This window comes from Coregonus lavaretus, assembly GCF_964263955.1.
Source record: "Coregonus lavaretus genome assembly, chromosome: 32".
NCBI lineage: Eukaryota > Metazoa > Chordata > Actinopteri > Salmoniformes > Salmonidae > Coregonus > Coregonus lavaretus.
Genome location: NC_140019.1, coordinates 16,702,755 through 16,727,910, shown reverse-complemented (window position 1 = coordinate 16,727,910; position 25,156 = coordinate 16,702,755). Strand labels below are relative to the sequence as shown.

At 43.2% G+C, this 25,156-nt stretch overlaps 1 protein-coding gene across 1 annotated transcript in view; it reads right to left on the bottom strand.

Moving 5' to 3' along the window:
* Positions 1–17,024, bottom strand: part of slc43a1a (solute carrier family 43 member 1a) — a 32,265-nt gene extending 15,241 nt beyond the window's left edge. Inside the window, exons 1-5 of the mRNA XM_084149703.1 lie at positions 16,757–17,024; positions 10,358–10,518; positions 4,702–4,900; positions 2,996–3,051; positions 2,178–2,254 (exon numbers count right to left, since the gene is read on the bottom strand). Coding sequence (XP_084005829.1) covers positions 2,178–2,254; positions 2,996–3,051; positions 4,702–4,900; positions 10,358–10,511 — 486 coding nt within the window. The 5' untranslated portion in view covers positions 10,512–10,518; positions 16,757–17,024. The remainder of the gene's footprint in view (positions 1–2,177; positions 2,255–2,995; positions 3,052–4,701; positions 4,901–10,357; positions 10,519–16,756) is intronic.
* Positions 17,025–25,156: the final 8,132 nt, after the last annotated feature.

Sequence of the window (25,156 nt, the reverse complement as noted above, 5' to 3'; positions counted from 1 at the left end):
GCAGTGTGCCTTTACAATCTAATGTCCCTAAATAAATCTAATGTTCCTAAATACATTTAATGTCCTAAATCAAGCCGCATGACATTACATCTATCTAGCCATGATGCTGAGAATATGTGGTCTGAATCCAATGTAGGTTTCGTCTGTAAAGTTCACAATAAAATAGAGTTAAGCGTTACATGTTGAATGGCAATCCCCTGTGCTCTACTAGAAAAACAATGGCATCAGGATAGAACGGAGAGTTTATACAACAAACCAAACTGAAGCGACCTCTCTCATTAGGCCAAAAACATTACAACCACAACAACATGGGCAGTGTTGCCTCTACAACCACTCAAAGAGAAGGGCTGTTTATGTCTGCGTGTGTCCTTTTGCCCCAGTCCTTGCGCCCCAGTCCTTGTGCCCCAGTGCTGACATATGTTGTAACAACAACACCCTTGTGAAACCCAGTCCACGCTGCTCCAGCCCAGCCCAGTTGGGGAACAGAGACTCATCATGGACCGGGGTTAGAGAGAGACAAATGGAGAGGAGTGAATGCCAGTATCTATAAAGATTGATAGTGTGTGTGTGTGTGTGTGTGTGTGTGTGTGTGTGTGTGTGTGTGTGTGTGTGTGGAACGCTATGCCACTGAGAAGAAGGGGTGGGGTAGCAGGAGGACACAACTCCTCATGCCGAACAGTGTGTGTGCATTCTCCCTGGGTTTATTAGAGTTTGTGCCAAACTATGTGGGTGGCCCCAGGGTTGTGAGTGTGATAGAGAGAGAAAGGACAACAGGTCGTTTGATGTGTGTGCTAGCATGCAGCATGTATTCGTTTGTGAGCGTGATTGAAGGGGTGTGTGAATGTTTTGGACTGAGTGTTAGAGTAAATATAGCTACACGAAGAGAGGGTGCTTAACTGGTCTGTTGTCTAAAGCCAGGAGAAAGGTCAGGGGTTACAGGATTACCTGAGGTCAACAGTACCTGACTAGACCTCTCCCAGTCTGTTTTGTGGTCTTTTGTCTATGTGCTCCCATAAGGTTTCTGTGTGAGGACACACACATGGGGATCGAGGCTGTTCCGTGTTTGTTTCTTGATTTTTCCAGCTGACTAATATCAGCTAGAACAGAGAGAGTAAGATAAGAACTGCGGAAAAAGGGAGAGGGAGGAAGGGGAGGTAGAGAGAGAGAGAGAGAGAGAGGGGGTAGAGAGAGAGAGAGGGGGTAGAGAGAGGGTAGAGTGTGCCCTTGTGTGTTTTGGGTAAAGGTGGGTGGTCGGAGCTGAGAGGAGGGTGTGTGACAAGTCAGGACTTGTGAGTAGAGAGAGAGAGAGGGGGTAGAGAGAGAGAGAGGGGGTAGAGAGAGGGTAGAGTGTGCCCTTGTGTGTTTTGGGTAAAGGTGGGTGGGCGGAGCTGAGAGGAGGGTGTGTGACAAGTCAGGACTTGTGAGTAGAGAGAGAGAGGCGGTAGAGAGAGGGTAGAGTGTGCCCTTGTGTGTTTTGGGTAAAGGTGGGTGGGCGGAGCTGAGAGGAGGGTGTGTGACAAGTCAGGACTTGTGATTGGTGGAGGCACAAGTGGGAAAATTTCCATCTGGGAAAAGGCATGTGCAACTCAGGCGCTGACATACCCTCAAACACACACCCACATAAACAATTCAATTTCACATCCATAAACACTAAAAGCTACCCTCCCTCAACACCTGTCGGTGACTAACATATGGTAACACAGGCCTACAGTACAGTAATTATAACACACACACAGGTTGCCCCAGATTAACACAGGCAAGGTGCCCCATGTCATATGACGTACACACACCACATCACACCCACGCAAACAACTGCCTTCCAGACACATCACTCTGTCCTCTCAGGTCTATGACGCTAACCACCCCATATTACTCAACAATCAATACTGGGAAATTCATCTGTGCCGCAAAAACACCTTGTTGGCCCATCATACAAACAGGACAAAACTGAATGATATTGGTTTTTCAGTGATATGGGGAGCCAACATTCAGTAATCAAGGTCTTCAAGGACAACAGTGTTTGCTGCTTTTTTGATCCAAGGTAAACAGATGTGAGGATTTGCTGTTTTAGAGCAAATACTGACTAATGCGAGGGACAAACAGACCAGATGGACTGGAGGTGTCACTAGTCTCTCTGTGTGTGTGTGTACGTGTGTTTGTGTGTGTGTTTGTCTCACCGTGAGGGAGGTGAAGGTCAAGCAGATTCCTCCGAAGCCGTTGAAGGAGAGGGCCAGAAAGATGAGAGCAGAGAGCCCTGGAGAGAGAAGAGGAGATAGAGGAGTTAAAGGAATAATCCACCAAAAAACGATATTTTAGTATTTTTTGCATTAGTCCACTGTTGACACAGTCCCAAAATGTTTTGTATGTCAGTGTGTTTTAAATATATAGGATTTTCAAGTAACTTGACACATCATGATGATGATGTGTTTTGCAAGTCACACTTTGCTTCTTGAAAGTCACATTTCTTGAAAACTTGATTGCTGACATGCAAAACATTTTGGGACTGTATCAACAGTGGACTAATGAAACAAATACCAAAATATAGGTTTGGAGTGGATTATTTCTTTAAACACTGTTGACTAGGTGTATTGTCTAAAGCAAGGGTCTCCAAACTATTCTAGCATGAGAGCTACTTTTAAAAAATTTAACATGTCGGGGGCAATATTGGCGGAAATTAATTGGCAGATATTGTGTTACATTTGGCTTTTTAAGCCAATATTGACTAACCAGGGGTGGGATAATGTCAATATGGCTTTGCCTGGATAGTAGCTGGGAGCTTTATGTTTATGACAGTTTGCGATGGAACACATTAAAAAATGCATGTACTTTCAGAATTGATTGGCGAGCTACTCATAGGTGGGCTGTGAGCTACTGGTAGCTAGTGATCAACCTGTTGGAGACTCCAGGTCTACAGGTATCGACAAGTGACAGCATGTGTGTGTGTGTCTGTGTTTGTGCGTGCGTGCGTGTGTTGGGGATAATGTCTGTCACTTACGATGAGGATCGTACGCTGATATTGACATCATGGCACAAGACAGACCAAAACAAAAACTGCAGAAAAAGAAAGTTTCATTTTTAGATGGACATCCAGAACTAAAAAATACATTATTATACATTCATTAGCAAATAACAACAGTCAATGTCAAGACAAGGAGGGAGATGAGAGAGGTGTACTAGTGAAATCTCTCTCTCTATTTACTATTTTCTCTCCCTCTCTCTTTTTTGCCGGAAGAGATTCCAACGAGGTTCTCCTGTCTGTAATTACAGCGTTCACACACCTCCTTTGTCTGTTATACATTCCTCATTACTCATACCTCCGCTATGCTACACGTAAAACACACATACAGGAACTCAATGACACGTGTACAGTAAACCAGCGAGTCTCAACTGGTGGGACGTTTTGAATGGGTGGCGAATCTTAACCCCCCCCCCCCCCTTTTATTTTATTTTATAAAAAATACTCCAGTCTGAACTTAAATGACTCAAACCAGGTATAAAGTGTGTAGAAATGATAATGAAACTATATTTAAATCTCAGTATTTTCAATGTAGAGTTATTAGCAGCGCTATTTAGCAGATTTTGTTGATTTTAGTCAGCTTAACATTCTTCATCAAGAATATGGGCAAAATGGAATTATTGACTCTGAAAAAGGTGGGACTGTTGTTCCCTTGTCATATAATTGGCACATTTAATATCAATAAAGCATTACAAATAGTTTTCCAGATTGTAATGCAAATATCGCGACTGAACAAGCTGGTTCAATTTGGGTCCCAAGGCAAAACCAGTTGAGAACCACTCCCTTAAACACACACACAAAGACAAACACACACAAAGCCCCACCCATGTTCACTGAGGCGACACAAAATACTAAATGCCCCTGGTATAACCTGTTCCCCTTCACAAGTATCGATGTGTTTCTGAGCATAATCTGACTTCGTCTGCCTCTAAGCAGTCTGACATTAACTTTTTGGCCTTTAACACTATTTCCCATTCCACATTTTTTGGGGACTGCCTAGCGGTTAAGAGCGTTGAGCCAGTGACCAAAAGGTTGCTGGTTTGAATCCCCGAGCCAACTAGGTGAAAAATATGTCAACGTGCACTTGAGCAAGGCACTTAACCATAATTGCTCCTGTAAGTCGCTCTGGATAAGAGCATCTGCTAAATGACTAAAATGTTAATTGCCGGCTAATGGGCCATCAACTGGCTTACCATTGTATTCAAACTGGTTGGGTAGTTTAGGCCCCCGGAGACGACCGCCGCCCCAACAGTAACGTATAATCTTTTACAGAATAGTGTAGGTTAACACCAAGGATAAACCAATATCACGATATGCCTTGCTCTTATCAATATCAAATGATATCGATATCATATTGAATTATCGCTATTGGTACCAACCACTAGTTAATTAACCAATAAGCCATGAGGGGGTGTGGTATATGGCCAATATACCATGGCTAAGGGCTGTTCTTAGGCAATGACGCAACGTGGAATGCCTGGATACAGCCATTAGCCGTGGTATATTGGCCATATACCACAAACCCCCAAGGTGCCTTGTTGCTATTATAAACTGGTTACCAACGTAATTAGAGCAGTAAAACTAAATGTTTTATCATACCCGTGGTATACGGTCTGATATACCACGGCTGTCAGCCAATCAGCATTCAGGGCTCGAACCACATAGTTTATATGTTATACAATTACCTTCCGAGGAGGCGTAGTGGGCGCGGGCCATACTTGTCCATGAGGATGCCCAGAGGTAGGGTGGCAGCGCTGAGGAGGAAGGAGCCAATGGTGAAGCCCAGGTTGAGCATCTCCTCTTGGTCCACACAGCTCACCCAGATACCACTCTCCCAGGAAGTCAGGTTGCCCATCGCCAGTAAGTGGGCCATCGTGTCGTTCTCTATGGGAGAGAGAGAGAGTGGGAGAGCTGGAACGGTTACCGCTCATCCCTGATAACAGTGTATGCTGAGGAAGAGTGTGTGCGTGCATGCATCAGTGGAGGCTGCTGAGGGGAGGACGGCTCATAATAATGGCTTGAACAGAGCGAATGGAATGGCATCAAACCATGTCTTTCATGTATTTGATACCATTCCGCTCCAGCCATTACCACGAGCCCGTCCTCCCCAATTAAGGTGCCACCAACCTCCTGTGGCGTGTATGTACAGTGCATTCGGAAAGTATTCAGACCCCTTGACTTTTTCCACATTTTGTTACGTTACAGCCTTATTCTAAAACTTTTTTTTTTTTTTAATCTCTCATTAATCTACACACAATACTCCATAATGACAAAGTGAAAACAGCTTTTTATATATTTTTGCAAATGTATTTAAAATTAAAAACAGAATTCTTTTACTTATTTACATAAGTATTCAGACCCTTTGCTATGAGACTCGAAATTGAGCTCAGGTGCATCCTGTTTCTATTGATCATCCTTGAGATGTTTCTACAAATTGATTGGAGTCCACCTGTGGTAAATTCAATTGATTGGACATGATTTGTAAAGGCACACACCTGTCTATATAAGATCCCACAGTTGACAGTGCATGTCAGAGCAAAAACCAAGCCATGAGGTCGAAGAAATTGTCCGTAGAGCTCAGAGACAGGATTGTGTGGTGGCACAGATCTGGTGAAGGGTACCAAAAAATGTCTGCAGCATTGAAGATCCCCAAGAACACAATGGCTTCCATCATTCTTAAATGGAAGAAGTTTGGAACCACCAAGACTCTTCCTAGAGCTGGCTGCCCGGCTTAACTTAGAAATCGGGGGAGAAGGGCCTTGGTCAGGGAGGTGACCAAGAACCCGATGGTCACTCTGACAGTGCTCCAGTTCCTCTGTGGTGATTGGAGAACCTTCCAGAAGGACAACCATCTCTGCAGCACTCCACCAATCAGGCCTTTATGGTAGAGTGGCCAGACGGAAGCCACTCGTCAGTAAAAAGCACATGACAGCCCGCTTGGAGTTTGCCAAAAGGCACCTAAAGACTCTCAGACCATGAGAAACAAGATTCTCTGGTCTGATGAAACCAAGATTGAACTCCTTGGCCTGAATACCAAGCGTCACGTCTGGAGGAACCCTGGCACCATCCCTACGGTGAAGCATGGTGGTGGCAGCATCATGCTGTGGGGATGTTTTTCAGCGGCAGGGACTGGGAGACAAGTCAGGATCGAGGGAAAGATTAATGGAGCAAAGTACAGAGATATCCTTGATGAAAACCTGCTCCAGAGCACTCAGGACCTCAGACTGGGGCGAATGTTCACCTTCCAACAGGACAACAACCCTAAGCACACAGCCAAGACAACGCAGGGGTGACTTCGGGACAAGTCTCTGAATGTCCTTGAGTGGCCCAGCCAGAGCCCGGACTTGAACCCGATCAAACATCTCTGGTGTTTGTGTCTATGAGTATCAGGGTTTCCGTTAGGAAAATGTGTCGCCGGACATTTGACCGGCAGCATTTTAATTTACCGGACATTCAAGAAATTTACCGGACCCATATCTATTGCTTGCTTAACCTGATTAAGGCGTCCACCCACGGTTCTCAGAATGACAGAAATCACATGTAGTTTATGCTAATTCATCTTAACAGAACATGCAACTCAGACGCAACAGCATCTGTCATTCTTACCGAATTCTGATGAGCAATTTGAAGATGTTAGAATACATAGGCGGCACGTCCATAAGGCTAGGGGAAGTAAATTGAATTAAATAGCCAAAATTATATAGCCTAATTAGCTTACTGCTGCCTATACAGAAATAAAATCATTTAAAATAGGCTACTAGATCAGAAAGAATGATTTAGCCACAGAGGATTATTAGCTTCTTTTTTTTTAAACTGTGGATTGTTTTAAATCGCATAGCCTAGAGTCGGAAGGGCCCGCAATTTGGGCAGAGCATGTGGCAAATACCAAATAGATGATTATTGAGTTGCGATTGTCAGAGAAAAGCAGAGAAACAGCCAGGCATATCGCAACATTTAAAAATACAATCGCGGAAAAACAGTTTGGGAAAAAATAATATATTACTGTAAAGAGAAGACAATGAAAAGACTCCAATCTGTCTTTAAGTTATAACAATTTTCAACTTTATTGATCAAAAAGTATCTTACTGGCACCAGCGGAGAACATCGGCCATATCCCCAGCGAGTGTGCATATTCACTGTCTTTATCATTGGGACAGTGCCACTTTAGTTTGTTTTTGGACTATTATCTCCACCTCCAGGTTGGTTTTGTGTCTCTTCTTTTCGTGGGCTTAATATATGGATCAGACAACGTCAGACAAACATCTGTTTGTCAGTGTCAGCAGAGTAGGCTACTCTGCAATTTTGTCGTATTAAAAAAATATTCTGCTAATGTCTCCAGTCATATCAAGTGTAGTAGAATTGCATGAAATGTGTTTATACAGTGAGGGAAAAAAGTATTTGATCCCCTGCTGATTTTGTACGTTTGCCCACTGACAAAGACATGATCAGTCTATAATTTTAATTGTGGGTTTATTTGAACAGTGAGAGACAGAATAAAAACAAAAAAATCCAGAAAAACGCATGTCAAAAATGTTAGAAATTGATTTGCATTTTAATGAGGGAAATAAGTATTTGACCCCTCTGCAAAACATGACTTAGTACTTGGTGGCAAAACCCTTGTTGGCAATCACAGAGGTCAGACGTTTCTTGTTGTTGGCCACCAGGTTTGCACACATCTCAGGAGGGATTTTGTTCCACTCCTCTTTGCAGATCTTCTCCAAGTCTTCTCCAAGCCACTCCAGGACCTTAACGTGCTTATTCTTGAGCCACTCCTTTGTTGCCTTGGCCATGTGTTTTGGGTCATTGTCATGCTGGAATACCCATCCACGACCCATTTTCAATGCCCTGGCTGAGGGAAGGAGGTTCTCATCCAAGATTTGACGGAACATGGCCCCGTCCATCGTCCCTTTGATGTGGTGAAGTTGTCCTGTCCCCTTAGCAGAAAAACACCCCCAAAGCATAATGTTTCCACCTCCATGTTTGACGTGGGGGTGGTGTTCTCGGGGTCATAGGCAGCATTCCTCCTCCTCCAAACACAGCGAGTTGAGTTGATGCCAAAGAGCTCGTTTTGGTCTCATCTGACCACAACACTTTCACCCAGTTCTCCTCTGAATCATTCAGATGTTCATTGGCAAACTTCAGACGGCCCTGTATATGTGCTTTCTTGAGCAGGGGGACCTTGCGGGTGCTGCAGGATTTCAGTCCTTCACTGCGTAGTGTGTTACCAATTGTTTTCTTGATGACTATGGTCCCAGCTGCCTTGAGATCATTGACAAGATCCTCCCGTGTAGTTCTGGGCTGATTCCTCACCATTCTCATGATCATTCAACTCCATGAGGTGAGATCTTGCATGGAGCCCCAGGCCGAGGGAGATTGACATTCCTTTTGTGTTTCTTCCATTTGCGAATAATCGCACCAACTGTTGTCACCTTCTCACCAAGCTGCTTGGCGATGGTCTTGTAGCCCATTCCAGCCTTGTGTAGGTCTACAATCTTGTCCCTGACATCCTTGGAGAGCTCTTTGGTCTTGGCCATGGTGGAGAGTTTGGAATCTGATTGATTGATTGCTTCTGTGGACAGGTGTCTTTTATACAGATAACAAACTGAGATTAGGAGCACTCCCTTTAAGAGTGTGCTCCTAATCTCAGCTCGTTAGCTGTATAAAAGACACCTGGGAGCCAGAAATCTTTCTGATTGAGAGCGGGTCAAATACTTATTTCCCTCATTAAAATGCAAATCAATTTATAACATTTTGACATGCGTTTTTCTCGACTGTTTTGTTGTTATTCTGTCTCTCACTGTTCAAATAAACCTACCATTAAAATGATAGGCTGATCATGTCTTTGTCAGTGGGCAAACGTACAAAATCAGCAGGGGATCAAATAATTTTTTCCCTCACTGTAAAAGGCCAGCATTTTCCTGTGCAAAGAAAGAAGAAATGTAGGCTATCTGATATAGCCTAGGGCTACTCTACGCCACTATGCGCTGCATTGAACAGTATTTTTTCTCCAATCTAATCATCATCAGCTTCCCCAAACTTGAATCCCACGCGCCGCCTAAGTTAGAATTACTGCCCACATTTACTTTTCCTTGCCAACAAGACGAGTAACGAACAGCAAAATCACTAGCCTATGTCAATCTACTATCCCCCATAGTAGAAAAGTTTACCTATTCTATTGGTCAGCTTGTCGAGAAAGAAATAGCCTATTCCAAACAGACTCTGGGACAGTTGTGGGATGATAGATCCTAAATTCATACAACCAGTAGGCCTAGGCTAAATAAATAAAAACTTTAAAAAGCAATGAGTCTGATGCAACAGATCAGAACGTTTAGCATAACATTTTGATAAATTATTATTTCTTCACGTTATAAGCACAGCAATGTGCACAAGGCAGTAGGCTACGCGCGAATGTCCCTGTAGCTCAGTTGGTAGAGCATGGCACTTACAGGGTTGTGGGTTCGTTTCCCACGGGGGACCAGTATGAAAATGTATGCACTCTCTAACTGTAAGTCGCTCTGGATAAGAGCGTCTGCTAAATAATAAAAAATTAAAAATAAAGATGTTCTTCCATAATGCAATTTGCGGGAAAAAACCATTGTGAGCGGTTACATGTAACAGAGAGGAAAATATCTGTTCGAATTTTTGAAAGAGGGGAGATCTAAATATGCAACAACTAGCATTGCTTGCTAATATGACTAGGATTGTGCCTTTGGCTACTGGACAATGAAAGAAAGTTGATTTGAAAACCAATAGAACATAAGAGAAAAAAGGCTACTGGTTTCAATGGCATATAATAATAATTGCTTGCACGTTTGGTCGGATTTTGGCTAGGCTACTTTGAAGCAAGGTAAGACATGCCTCATAATATGTAGTAAAACGTTCAGGTTTCAAACAATTACGTTTATGTTTTCAAAATGCATACTGCCTGCAGATCATTGCAAAGTGGTGTGTAACACGCTGAAGCCTGCCTAGTTGCCTATGCACTTGAATGGCGAATGAGAAGCGTGCTTCAATTACCAGTTAAGAAATAGTCACTCTTTTTAATTGTGGCCATTGTTTTTTACACGTGATTGCCTTTAGAATTGTTGCGCAATGATTGGGCTTATTAAAGCGCATGTTTCACTCCAGCAGCAACAAACATCTGTTTAAGCTGTATCAGCAGCTCTTGCGCTACATCCACTGGTATTTCAATCAATTAATAGGCTAAAATGCATTATTTGTCAATGGGATTTTTTTTACGGACAATTGGCTGGCGGCAATTATATTTATCGACCTTTCATTTTTTTTATGGGCCAAAAGCCGGCTATTACCGGCTAACAGAAACCCTGGTGTGTATCCTACCTGAGCAGAGGTGTGAGTAGAAGCCCTCGCCCTTCAGCATGAGGAGGAGGGAGCCCCATCCCAGCAGCACGGCAGAACACAGCAGGTTCTCCAACACCGCCGTCACAGCCATCCACCTGCGCCTTCTATAGGCCTGGAGGAGAGAGGGCGCCATTGCTGCTCTGAGAGAGAAAGAACACAGAGAGAGAGAAAGAGAGGAGAGAGAGAGTGTGTGAGAAAGTAGAAAAGAGAGTTTAATCAATACATGTAGATGTTACAGCCAACAGTACAGTATTAGGCTACACATTTCCAGCTATAGGCCAGTATGTCACTTTGACAAACAGCACAGCTCTGACCAAACAAAGGTCATGGAACATCACCCACCAAATCCCCTGGTCCTTTTTCAGAATAAATAGCCGTTTTAGTTCAAACCAGTACAAGACACCAGTCAGCCTCTACCACACACACACACACACACACACACACACAGACACACACACACACAACAGTGGACAGGTGACCTCAGTCTCTGACATGACCAACAGCCAACATCAAATAGCCTACTGTCCGGTCAAGATCCCCTCAACAAACTCGTAAAAAAGGACTAAGCGAGCAGATGAGAGAAAAAAAAGACAGTGCAGTGAAAGAAGGGGGAGGGAGAAAGGAAAGAGAGGGGGGCGTGTGTCAGTGGACTTGAGTTAGCCAAAGGGGGGGGGGGGGGGGGGCAGACGTGAACAGGAAACCCATTCAACAAACTTTATGAGGGGGTCCTGTCTGTGACTGTGTAGTCTGTGCAAGTGTGTCTGAAGGGGACAGACAGAGAGTGTTTTATTGAGAGACGGCTGAGAGAGAGAAAAGGGTGTGTGTCGGGGGGAGAAAGAGAGGGAGTGTGTGTGTCTGTGTGTAATGTGATTAGGCATAGTCCAGCGCACTCCTTTGTGCCAAGAAAGTATCTGAAGAGGGGGATTTCTCTTGTAACTGACACCCCATGCTGGACACACAATCACACACACGACTCTCTTAACCCTCTCAACAATGAGTAACATCTTTACAGGCACTTAGCAACTTATGTCTGTAAATGTGTTCTAGCTGTGATTCCGAGGTAATAGAGGACATTGACTGACTGCGACAATAACACTCCACAACAACAATGGTATGCATCAGCTAAGTATAGGACCTAGTCCTAGTATCTACAGCACTGTCACATGAATTGGACTTCCAGAGAATCCCCTCCACACACATACCGGTAGGACTACAGAGAAAATGCCTGGCAAAGCTCATCACTGTGCTATTTTAGATAAGAACGAGATGTATCTCTGTGTGTGCCTGAAGTAACCTGTGTGTGCCAGTGGTAGCATGTGCATGAGAAATGACAGAAACATGTCACGTGGAGTGAAAACGGAGTTATACAAGTCTGTCTCTTACTTTCCCTCCTCTGCCTATCTCTCACGTTCTCTCAACTCACAAGATTTCCCACCTCTTTTCCCCCCCACGTGCTGTTATCACTCCTTCCTTCCCCTTGGCCTTGAGTGGGTCGTTAGTCGTTAGAAAGAGGAAATGGGTGACTGTCGTGGTGTAGGAAATGTGGACATGTTCTTGATGGTGCACTACTAAAAAAGAAAACATCTCAATTCTATCCCCTTGCCTTTGATTTACCTTCACCATTCAACAAATCTCTGACAGAGTGAGAGACTGAATTCAACACTAGACTGAAAGATCGGTTGACACTCAACTGAATGATTAATCTATTAGCACAGTCCTGGGAGCTGAGGCTCGCAAACAAGTAGGAGCACAAAGAAACAGCTCATTTAAGGTTAACAAACAACCGGCAACCCCTATCATATCACAGTGTGTACTGTTTGTGTGTGTGGGAGAAAGATTGCGAAAGGGAGAAACACAAACCCATATTATTTCCTGCAGTACCTATATTGCAGACTATTGTACAATCCTATTCTAGCTAAGATACAGCTTAATGATGCAATGCTGTAACTAACTTCTACTTGATATTTACTCAGCTCTAGACAAGGCTGTGTAGGTCATAGGTTTGAAAATGTGTGGTAGCCTATTACAAAGCGTTATGAAATGGTTATTATTACACAGCGTTTTTAAAACTGTAATTCTATTTGGTTATAACAAGGGAGGCCATGCATTTGATTATTGTGACTCGTCACGTGAATCAATTTGTCTCTCCCTCTCTCTCTCTCTTCCGACTCAAGGGATGATTCTGAATCTGAACTTGACCAGTTGGGTTTACCAACCTCCACGGGCTGGACAACAGGACAAGATGTCAGGGAAAACACTTTACTTTCAAGTTCTCCTTCAATAAACGACACACAGCACATGGCTTCTATGCTCCATGGTGTATAAAAAGCAAACCCACCGATAGTGCGTGGTCAGTGACTCGCTCACAGCTGTCTCACTGCGCCATGACCTCGAAATAGTCTCTCGTTACCGACTCTGTGGGGAAGTTGAGGTCTTTGGTAGCTAGCTATGTTAGGAAGAAGTGGCGTAAAGTACTTAAGGAAAATACTTTAAAGTACTACTAAAGTAGCTTTTTGGGGTATCTGTACTTTACTTTACTATTTATATTTTTGACAACTTTTACTTTTACTTCACTACATTCCTAAAGAAAGTAATGTACTTTTTACTCCATACATTTTCCCTGACAGCCAAAAGTACTCGTTATATTTTGAGTGCTTAGGAGGACAGGAACATTTTCCAGTTCACGCACTTATCAAGAGAACATCCCTGGTCATCCCTACTGCCTTTTATCTGGTAGACTCACTAAACACAAATGCTTAGTTTGTAAATGATGTCTGAGTTTTGGAGTGTGCCCCTGGCTATCCGTAAAAAAAATTTACAAAAAATTTGTGCAGTCTTGTTTGCTTAATATAAGGAATGTGAAATTATTTATACTTCTACTTTTGATACTTCAGTATACTTAAAACCAAATACTTTTAGACTTTTACTCAAGTAGTATTTTACTGGGTGACTTTCACTTTTACTTGAGTAATTATCTTTACTTTTACTCAAGTATGACAATTGGGTACTTTTTCCACCACTGTTTGGAAGGAAGTTCACTCTTGCTGACCTCATGTCCTCAAATTTAGGACACAACAATGGATACAGCGCATTATAAAAAGTATTCAGACCCCTTGACTTTTTCCACATGTTGTTACGTTACAGCCTTATTCTAAAATGGATGAAATTGTTTTTTTCCTCATCAATCTACACACAATACCCCATAATGACAAAGAAAAAACTGGTTATAAAACAAAACGGAAATATCACATTTACATAAGTATTCAGAACCTTTACTCAGTACTTTGTTGAAGCACCTTTGGCAGCGATTACAGCCTTAAGTCTTCTTGGGTATGACGCTACAAGCTTGGCACACCTGTATTTGGGGAGTTTCTCCCATTCTTCTCTGCAGATCCTCTCAAGCTCTGTCAGGTTGGATGGGGATTGTCGCTGCACAGCTATTTTCAGCTCTCCAGAGATGTTCGATCGGGTTCAAGTCCGGGCTCTGGCTGGACCACTCAAGGACATTCAGAGACCTGTCCCGAAGCCACCCCTGCATTGTCTTGGCTGTGTGCTTGGGGTCGTTGTACTGTTGGAAGGTGAACCTTCGCCCCAGTCTATGGTCCTGAGCGCTCTGGAGCAGGTTTTCATCAAGGATCTCTCTGTACTTTGCTCCGTTCATCTTTCCCTCGATCCTGACTAGTCTCCCAGTCCCTGCCGCTGAAAAACATCCATGCTGCTGCCACCACCATGCTTCCCCATAGGGATGGTGCCAGGTTTCCTTCAGACATGATGCTTGGCATTCAGGCCAAAGAGTTCAATCTTTATTTCATCAGACCAGAGAATCTTGTTTCTCATGGTCTGAGAGTCTTTAGGTGCCTTTTGGCAAACTCCAAGCGGGCTGTCATGTGCTTTTTACTGACGAGTGTCTTCCGTCTGACCACTCTACCATAAAGGCCTGATTGGTAGAGTGCTGCAGAGATTGTTGTCCTTCTGGAAGGTTCTCCAATCTCCACAGAGGAACTCTGGAGCACTGTAAGAGTGACCATCGGGTTCTTGGTCACCTCCCTGACCAAGGCCCTTCTCCCCCGATTTCTCAGTTAAGCTGGGCAGCCAGCTCTAGGAAGAGTCTTGGTGGTTCCAAAATTCTTCCATTTAAGAATAATGGAGGCCATTGTGTTCTTGGGGATCTTCAATGCTGCAGAAATTTTTTGGTACCCTTCACCAGATCTGTGCCTCCACACAATCCTGTCTCGGAGCTCTATGGACAATTCCTTCGACCTCAAGGCTTGGTTTTTGCTCTGACATGCACTGTCAACTGTGGGACCTTATATAGACAGGTGTGTGCCTTTCCAAATCATGTCCAATCAATTGAATTTACCACAGGTGGACTCCAATCAAGTTGTAGAGACGTCTCAAGGATGATCAATGGAAACAAGATGCACCTGAGTGCAATTTTGAGTCTCATACCAAAGGGTCTGAATACTTATGTAAATCAGATATTTATGTTTTTTATTTTTAATACATTTGCATTATGGGGTATTGTGTGTAGATTGATGAGGAAAATATTTTATTTAATACATTTTAGAATAATGCTGTAACATAACAAAAAGGAAAAAGGGAAGGGGTCTGAATACTTTCCGAATGCACTGTATAGGCTACTAACACCCTTGTTAACACTGTATGTGTCACGCCCTGACCTTGAGACCCCTGTTATTTCTCTAGTTAGTTTGGTCAGGGTGTGAATGCTAGTTGGTCTAGGTTATATATTTCTATGTTGGCCGGGTGTGGTTCCCAATCAGAGGCAGCTGTCGATCGTTGTCTCTGATTGGGGATCATACTTAGGCAGCCATTTTGCCTACCTATGTTGTGGGATCTTGTTTCTGTTTCGGCTTGTTGCTGTTAGCCTTTAGAACTTCACGTTCAGTTGCTTTTGTTATTTTGTCAAGTGTTTATTTAATGAATTAAACATGTACGCATACCACGCTGCACCTTGGTCTGATCCTTTATACAACAAACGTGACAGAAGATCCCACCACCAATGGACCAAGCAGCGTGGCCAGGAGGAGCAGACACCCTGGACACAGGTGGGGAAGACATTTTGGACATGGGAGGAGATATTAGCCGGTAAAGGACCCTGGGCGAAGGAAGAAGCCCAGGCAGGAGAGGATCAAAGACGGTGCCGACCGCGAAGGAAGCACGAAAGGCAGCCCCAAGAAAAAAAAATGTGGGGGCACACGGAGCAGAAGGAGGCCCTGAAAGGGCTGACTGTGGAGGAAGAGGAGGCCACTATTATAGAGGCCCTCCAAGACATGCAGCTCAGCACTCTGAGAGAGGAGATAACTACCTTACTGGGGCTGTTAGCTAAGAGAGAGCAGGAGAGCCCCCTTCAGAGGGAGGCGCTGCAGGAGGCCCACAGGGAGAAGGAGTCAGTGGATGCACGGAGAGAGGAGCTGGCCAGACAACAGGAGGAGCTGAGAGAGGAGTTAACCCTCCAGCAGCAGAGAGCTCAGTCCTTAGAGCAGAGGCTGGTGGAGCCAGGTTTCAGAAGAGAGCCAACTCCCTGCACTCGCTTTGAGGAGCGTGTGACCGTGCAGGCAACAGGCTATGCGCCGGCTTTACGCACTGTGCCGCCAGTGCGCCTTCACAGACCGGTACGGCCCGTGCCTGCTCCTCGCACCACTAGGGTCCAGACAGGACTTGGTGCAACACGGAGTGCCTGGACACAGCCCTTAGCTGTGGTATATTGGCCATATATCACAAACCCAGAGGTGCCTTATTGCTATTATAAACTGGTTACCAACGTAATTAGAGCAGTTAAAATAAATGTTTTGTCATACCCATGGTATATGGTCTGATATACCACGGCTGTCAGCCAATCAGCATTCAGGGCTCACACCACCCAGTTTATAATTTTCATTATAAGATGTGTGACTTGCACCAAGTTGTCCTTATATGATGTGTGAATTCTACAGTTGAATTTTTGATTTTTTTAAATTCCATAGGGCCGGCAGGTCAAACAAACGCCTAAAATGAACGAGTCACTCAGAAAAATTAATAATGACTCTCGTGTCAGTAAAAAGAGTCATTCAAAAAGAACGACTCGTTTGCAAACTGCACATCCCTACTAAAAAGTAGGCCTGCCCTAATTAACCCGCATAATTATTGTCATCCAAAGATAACAACAACAAGCAAATATAACATAACAAATCGATTATTATCATTGCAATAACTCATTAGCTAGCACATGTACGCCTGAAAGTAACTCAAACACCATCCATTCGTCAGCTGGTGCCTGCCTTGGTGGGTATTTTGGCACTTGCTAGCTTTTAGTGTCATTTTTTGATACAAAGTCAACTAAAACATGTTGAAGTTTCTAATAAAAAAAATAGTACTTACTTAAGCTGTTTTTCTACTGAAAAATAAATGACGTTGACAGAACGTTTCTTGTAGCTGTAGAAACACTTTTCTATGTCTATGACTTCTATTGCTTCTCTTCCCCTCCTAAAACAAAACACGACTCTGATTTATATCAAGCCTACACCGCGTTCTTCGCGAGTCGTTACTTGCACGGCATAATGTAATATTTTTTCGTGTACTCGTTCTTTCTCTCCATTTACTCCCTCTCCGAATTTGACTTCGTAACTCGCTCCCTCTGTAATTTCACTCCCAAGAATCCTAGCCATCCGCCCCTTTGTCACTTGGTCACAGTAGCCACCCGCCCCTTTGTCACTTGGTCACAGTTTGGGGACATGGCTTTCTCTGCCAGTGAGGACTAATGTAGGGTGTCGGCTACCTGTAGGTTAACCTACTGGAAAGTGGCAATGATGAAAAAGTGAGAGGAAGACGATATTCAGCTCTAGACATGAACCCCCCAAAATTAAAATAATAAAAACTATCCATCAATTACAATGGGTGACATCGGTTCAATAAGTTTCATTAAGACATGATGTTTCACATATTTTCACCTCTATCTATGTGCCATGTTACACTGTTGAACAACTGCCACTGGCAATGCCACGACAGTCGTTCTTCTACTTCTTCTTCGATTAGGTTTAACGGCGGTTGGCATCCAATAAATGTTGCATTACCGCCCCCTACTAGACTGGAGTATAACTCCCTTCTACAAATACCCTACCATCTAACCCTACACTCACAAAAAAATTAAAGAAAAAACACCACCCTACTCCACTACTTAAATCTATTTAGTCCTACCTCAGGGCAACAACCTGAAAGGATGGGACACCACCACTTAACACACCCTCTAACTCATCTGACGTCAAGTGTAGCACACCCAAATACCTCTCTGCAGCTGACACCACAACCTCAATTTTCTGCAACTTACGTTCCATCCCTGCAGTACAGTTGATAATCATTGCTATAAATGCTACAAATCCAATCTTACTGAAACATACAGTATATCACTTGTTGGCCTATCCCTCTGTACTGGTACATATCTACTATTCACACCACTCCTCTCAGGATCCATCTTCCTCTACTTTCTTCACTGCCTCAGCATATGACTTCTGCACTACTCTAACCCTGGAAACCTCAACCTGCCTCTCTCGCACCGGACATTTCTGATCCCCAGCCCCATGGGCACCCACACAATTAACACATACCACTACTTTCCCCAATGCTACACATTCCTTTGTCTCATGCCCTTCTGCACACTTCTCACACCAAGGAACCTCCCTCCTACACACTGCTGCCACATGCCCATAAATTTGACACCTGTAACAAGGTAATGTATTCTGCACAAAAGCTCATACAGGATAACTTATATATCCTTACCCTTCCAATTAAATGGCGTCAGTTTGTGTGGCCGATATATTGCTGATGTATTTTGGCCGATATACTGCTAATTTTCTCATTGATTAAACATTTTATCTCAAAACAGTTTTCTGTTCCCAAAACTAGAATATGTAGAGTAGGCGTTCCCTAATGGAAATATGCATATACAAGCTAGAACACACCAATAGGACTTCGCTAGCTCGTGCTTGATCAGCCCTCTGATCTGGCGGACTCACTAAACACACATGCTTAGTTTGCAAATTATGTCTGAGTGTTGGAGTGTGCCCCTGGCTATCTGTAAATAAACAAAACAAGAAAATGGTGCCGTCTGGTTTGCTTAATATAAGGAATTTGAAATAATTTATATTTTTACGTTTGAAACTTAAGTATATTTTAGCAATTACATTTAATTTTGATACTTAAGTAAATGTAAAACCAAATACTTTTTAAAACTTTTACTCAAGTAGTATTTTACTGGGTGACTTTCACTTTTACTTGAGTCATTTTCTATTAAGGTATCTTTACTTTTACTCAAGTATGACAATTGAGTACTTTTTCCACCACTGGTAGGAATGACCAGGGATTTTCTCTTGATAAGTGCATGAATTTTACAATTTTCCTGTCCTGCTAAACATTCAAAATGTTACGAATAATTTTGGGTGTCAGAGAAAATGTATGTAGTAAAAAGTATGGGTATACACACTGTCAATCAATTTTGCCTATGCCATTGTAGTCACTACCAGACTGGTAGCTACCTTCAGCAGAGTAAACATGTTTGTCTGTTCATTCTATCTTTGACTAACGTAAGCTAGCTCACGTTACCAAATAATAGTAACTCAGTCTGGTAGCCATCTACTTCACCCTTGTCTGGAAAACACTCCATTACTAAAAACAGAATTGTCGATATAGCTAACTCACTCTTGGTGTGTTGGTAGTAATGATAAATGTGTAAAAATGGTCTATGGTTGGTTAGTTGGTTCTCAGTTGGCTAGCAATCTTGCAGCTAATGTAGTGACGCTAACTAGCTAACAGCAAGCTGACACTATTGAAATGTCCATGTTAGGTATGCTAAGCTAGCCAGTCTAATAGAGATCAATACAATTATGGTTAAATTGTATATTGTTTTGTGTTTTGTTGTAGGTGGTACAGAATCTGATTCCACCAGCATGTGTTTCCAACCCCTAGCTCTGCAAGGTGAAAGCAAGTTGGCAAAAATATTTACAAGCTGACAGCTAAGACAATTTACAGTAAGAATGGCATAAACATAGTGTTTGAATGGGTTTGTGTTTGTGTTATGGGGTTACAGGTAGCCTGAGTACCACAGAGTACCTTCCAGACCATGTAATCAATTTAGTCTACCCCTTTTCTCTGTTTACCTTTTCTCTTTGTAAAACTCAGGTTATCTGGAGTCCTTCCACAGGCCCTGCTGAAAAATACCCCAAAGCGGTGGCCAAAACATAAAGTCAAAAATACAACAGAAAATATATATACAGTGTGTGCAAAGGTAGCAAGTTATGGGGGCAATAAATAGGCCATAGTGCAAAATAATTACAATTTAGTATTAACACTGGAATGATAGATGTGCAAGAGATGATGTGCAAATAGAGATACTGGGGTGCAAATGAGCAAAATAAATAACAATATGGGGATGAGGTAGTTGGGTGGGCTAATTTCAGATGGGCTGTGTACAGGTGCAGTGATCGGTAAGCTGCTCTGACAACTGATGCTTAAAGTTAGTGAGGGAGATAAGAGTCTCCAGCTTCAGAGATTTTTGCAGTTTGTTCCAGTCATTGGCAGCAGAGAACTGGAAGGAATGGCGGCCAAAGGAGGTGTTGGCTTTGGGGATGACCAGTGAGGTATACCTGCTGGAGCGCATACTACGGGTGGGTGTTGCTATGGTGACCAATGAGCTAAGATAAGGTGGGGATTTGCCTAGCAGTGATTTATAGATGACCTGGAGCCAGTGGGTTTGGCGACGAATATGTAGTGAAGACCAGCCAACAAGAGCGTACAGGTCACAGTGATGGGTAGTATATGGGGCTTTGGTGACAAAACAGATGGCGCTGTGATAGACTACATCCAATTTGCTGAGTAGAGTGTTGGAGGCTATTTTGTAAATGACATCGCCGAAGTCAAGGATCGGTAGGATAGTCAGTTTGACGAGGGCATGTTTGGCAGCATGAGTGAAGGAGGCTTTGTTGCGAAATAGGAAGCCGATTCTAGATTTAACTTTGGATTGGAGATGCTTAATGTGAGTCTGGAAGGAGAGTTTACAGTCTAACCAGACACCTAGGTATTTGTAGTTGTCCACATACTCTAGGTCAGACCCGCCGAGAGTAGTGATTCTAGTCGGGTGGGCGGGTGCCAGCAGCGTTCGATTGAAGAGCATGCATTTAGTTTTACTAGTATTTAAGAGCAGTTGGAGGCTACGGAAGGAGTGTTGTATGGCACTGAAGCTCATTTGGAGGTTTGTTAACACAGTGTCCAATGAAGGGCCAGATGTATACAAAATGGTGTCGTCTGCGTAGAGGTGGATCTGAGAGTCACCAGCAGCAAGAGCGACATCATTGATATACACAGAGAAAAGAGTCGGCCCGAGAATTGAACCCTGTGGCACCCCCATAGAGACTGCCATAGGTCCAGACAACAGGCCCTCCAATTTGACACATTGAACTCTATCTGAGAAGTAGTTGGTGAACCATGCGAGGCAGTCATTTGAGAAACCAAGGCTATTTAGTCTGCCAATAAGAATGCGGTGATTGACAGAGTCAAAAGCCTTGGCCAGGTCGATGAAGACGGCTGCACAGTACTGTCTATTATCGATCGCGGTTATAATATCGTTTAGGACCTTGAGCGTGGCTGAGGTGCACCCATGACCAGCTCGGAAACCGGATTGCATAGCGGAGAAGGTACGGTGAGATTCGAAATGGTCGGTGATCTGTTTGTTAACTTGGCTTTCAAAAACTTTCGAAAGGCAGGGCAGGATGGATATAGGTCTGTAACAGTTTGGATCTAGAGTGTCACCCCCTTTGAAGAGGGGGATGACCGCGGCAGCTTTCCAATCTCTGGGGATCTCAGATGTTACAAAAGAGAGGTTGAACAGGTTAGTAATAGGGGTTGCGACAAATTTTGGCTGCTAATTTTAGAAAGAAAGGGTCCAGATTGTCTAGCCCAGATGATTTGTAGGGGTCCAGATTTTGCAGCTCTTTCAGAACATCAGCTGTCTGAATTTGTGTGAAGGAGAAGCGGGGGGGGAATGGGCAAGTTGCAGCGGAGGGTGCAGAGCTGGTGGCCGGGGTAGGGGTAGCCAGGTGGAAAGCATGGCCAGCCGTAGCAAAATGCTTGTTGAAATTCTCGATTATTGTAGATTTATCGGTGGTGATAGTGTTTCCTAGCCTCAGTGCAGTGGGCAGCTGGGAGGAGGTGCTCTTATTCACCATGGATTTTACAGTGTCCCAAAACTTTTTGGAGTTAGTGCTACAGGATGCACATTTCTGTTTGAAAATGCTAGCCTTTGCTTTCCTAACTGCTTGTGTATATTGGTTCCTAACTTCCCTGAAAAGTTGCATATCGCGGGGGCTATTCGATGCTAATGCAGTTCGCCACAGGATGTTTTTGTGCTGGTCAAGGGCAGTCAAGTCTGAGGAGAACCAGGGGCTATATCTGTTCTTAGTTCTGAATTTCTTATTCTTATTTAAGATTAAGAGGAAAGCACTTTTAAAGAACAACCAGGCATCCTCTACTAACGGAATGATATCGATATCCATCCAGGATACCTGGGCCAGGTCAATTAGGATGGCCTGCTCGCTAAAGTGTTTTAGGGAGCGTTTGACAGTGATGAGGGGTGGTCATTTGACCGCGGACCCGTTACGGACGCAGGCAATAAGGCAGTGATCGCTGAGATCCTGGTTGAAGACAGCGTAGTTGTATTTAGAGGGTAAGTTAGTCAGGATGAAATCTATGAGGGTTCCCATGTTTACGGATTTAGGGTTGTACCTGGTAGGTTCCTTGATAATTTGTGTGAGATTGAGGGTATCAAGTTTGGATTGTAGGATGGCCGGGGTGTTAAGCATATCCCAGTTTAGGTCACCAAGCAGTACGAACTCTGAGGATAGATGGGGGGCAATCAATTCACATATGGTGTCCAGGGCACAGCTGGGGGCTGAGGGGGGTCTGTAGGAAGCGGCAACAGTGAGAGACTTATTTCAGCTCAAACTGTTTGGGCACAGACCTGGATAGTATGATAGATTTCTGCAGGCTATCTCTACAGTAGATTGCAACTCCACCCACTTTGGCAGTTCTATCTAGATGGAAAATGTTGTAGTTGGGGATGGACATTTCTGAATTTTTGGTGGCCTTCCTAAGATTTCCAGTGAAGGGAAATCTTAACGCTACAGCATACAATGACATTCTAGACGATTCTGTGCTTCCAACTTTGGGGCAACTTTTTTGGGAAGGCCCTTTCCTGTTTCAGCATGACAATGCCCCTGTGCACAAGGCGAGGTCCGTACATAAATAGTTTGTCAAGATTGGTGTGGAAGAACTTGACTGGCCTGCACAGAGCCCTGACCTCAACCCCATCGAACACCTTTGGGATGAATTGGAACGCCGACTGCGAGCCAGGTCTAATCGCCAAACATTTGTGCCCGACCTCACTAATGGTCTTGTGGCTGAATTTAAGTAAGTCCCCGCAGCAATGTTCCAACATCTAGTGGAAAGCCTTCCCAGAAGAGTGGAGGCTGTTGTAGCAGCAAAGGGGGGACCAACTCCATATTAATGCCCATGATTTTGGAATGAAATGTTCGACGAGCAGGTGTCCATATACCTTTGGTCATGTAGTGTACTTTGTATATATAGTGTAGGTCTTTGAGATGAGGAAGGGGTTTTTGGTTGTGCTTAGAGACAGTAAATGTATTGTTGTGTATGAGAACGATTGGATATTTTCGATCAATCCTTAAAATTTGTCTGCCTTTATGGATTCACAGAAGGTATTTATATAAGCTGTACAGGGCTCTGTAGCATCAAACAGATGTCAGACATTCAGATATCCAAAGAACATTTATTTGTCAAAATCAAAAATACAGGGGAGTGTACAATATTTAATTCTATCTCAAAAAGAGAACTGGGCATTCATCAAGAATGTTATATGGTCAAAGTAACATACCAAAGAAATACAATATGAACAGTATAGTACAGTTCAGTGTGTCTAAGGTGTTGTAAAGTGCAGAGAACTGTAGCTACAGATATTATATTTTTTGCAATGTTTACAAATTAATTAAAAGCTGAAATGTATTGAGTCAATTATTTATGGATTAGCCTAAATAAGTTCAGCAGTAAAAATGTGATTAAAAAAGTCACATAATAAGTTGCATGGACTCACTTTGTATGCAATAATAGTGTTTAAATAGATTTTTGAATGACTACCTCATCTCTGTACCCCACACATACAATTCTCTGTAAGTCGAGCAGTGAATTTCAAACCAGATTCAACCAAGAAGGGCAGATGGGTAAAAAAAAAAGCAGACATTAAATATCCCTTTGAGCACGGTAAAATTATTAATTACACTTTGGATGGTGTATCAATACACCCAGTTATAGGCGTCCTTCCTAACTCAGTTGACGGAGAGGAAGGAAACCGCTCAGGGGTTTCACCATGAGGCAAATTATGATTTTAAAACAGTTACAGAGTTTAATGGCTGTGATAGAAGAAAACTGAGGAAGGATCAACAACATTGTAGTTACTCCACAATACTAACCTAATTGACAGAGTGAAAAGAAGAAAGTCTGTACGGAACAAAAATATTCCAAAACATGCATCCTGTTTGCAATAAGGCACTAAAGTAAAAATGTGGCAAAGAAATTAACTTTATGTTCTGAATACAAAGCTTTATCATACAGTGACACCTAAGACCTGTTTGTCGTAAATTGTGACAATATTATTGCCCCCTCCCCCAATACAATCCACAGGGTATATGTTGTATGTGAATGAAGGTGAATGGATGAGTAAGTCGATGTATGGATGGGTTTAAATGTGTCTGAGAAGAAGGTAGGGTGGCAAACGATGGGAGGTTGGGACAAGCTTGGCTTGGGTGGGCAAGGATGGGAGATTGGGACAAGCTTGGCTTGCGGGGGTGGGTGAAGGAGGGAGGAAAACTGGGAGGGGGAGGGGGGAGGCGGAGAGGGACAAGCTTGGGAAAGAGGGAAGGAAGGATTTATCTATACTACAATGTAATTTATTCTGGTGAAATTTGGAGAGGATGTCAAGTCTATCCATTGTCTACCCAATCTCCCATTCTTACCCACCCAAGCCATTATTCCTTGTTTGCCATTATAGCTAAGATCCAATGGTGGTTATTGGTGAGAGTGGAGATCGGTTCTATCCGAGGGATTGGGACGGGTGGCTGGGAGGGCATCATACACTTCCCTGAAGTATGTGTGGTGCCTCCACTCATCTCACTTCGGTCTTTCGGTGGACCCACTCTCCCCAAGTAGAGCCCCACCAGCCACTATACTTTACAAACTGACCACAGTATTTAAGTGGCAGTCTTTCTCCAATGTATTTACAATGACATAATTAACAGACTTTTGGTACATTAGGAGAGGATTGGAGCTTAAAAGCACTAAAAAGGCAAAGCGCCTCATGATATAAAATTAATGTAGAAAAACCTTAAATAATGGCAAAAAAAATCATAATAAAGAACTCATGGTCTACCCCAATTCTTTAGGTGGACCACAAAAAAGATGAAATACTTAGGATGCTTAATAAGTGACAACAAACAACAAATATATAAAGATAACTTTATCCCATTATTCAACAAAATGAAAGCATATATAATTAAATGGAACAATCTTCCCATAAATCTTACAGGTAGAATAAACCTCTTTAGAATGGCATGGCTCCCAAAGTTTTTATATTTATTTTCGGTAATACCAATTGCCCCACCAAAGACATTCTATATAAAAGTATACTCGGCCATAACATACTTTATATGGGCAAATAAAACT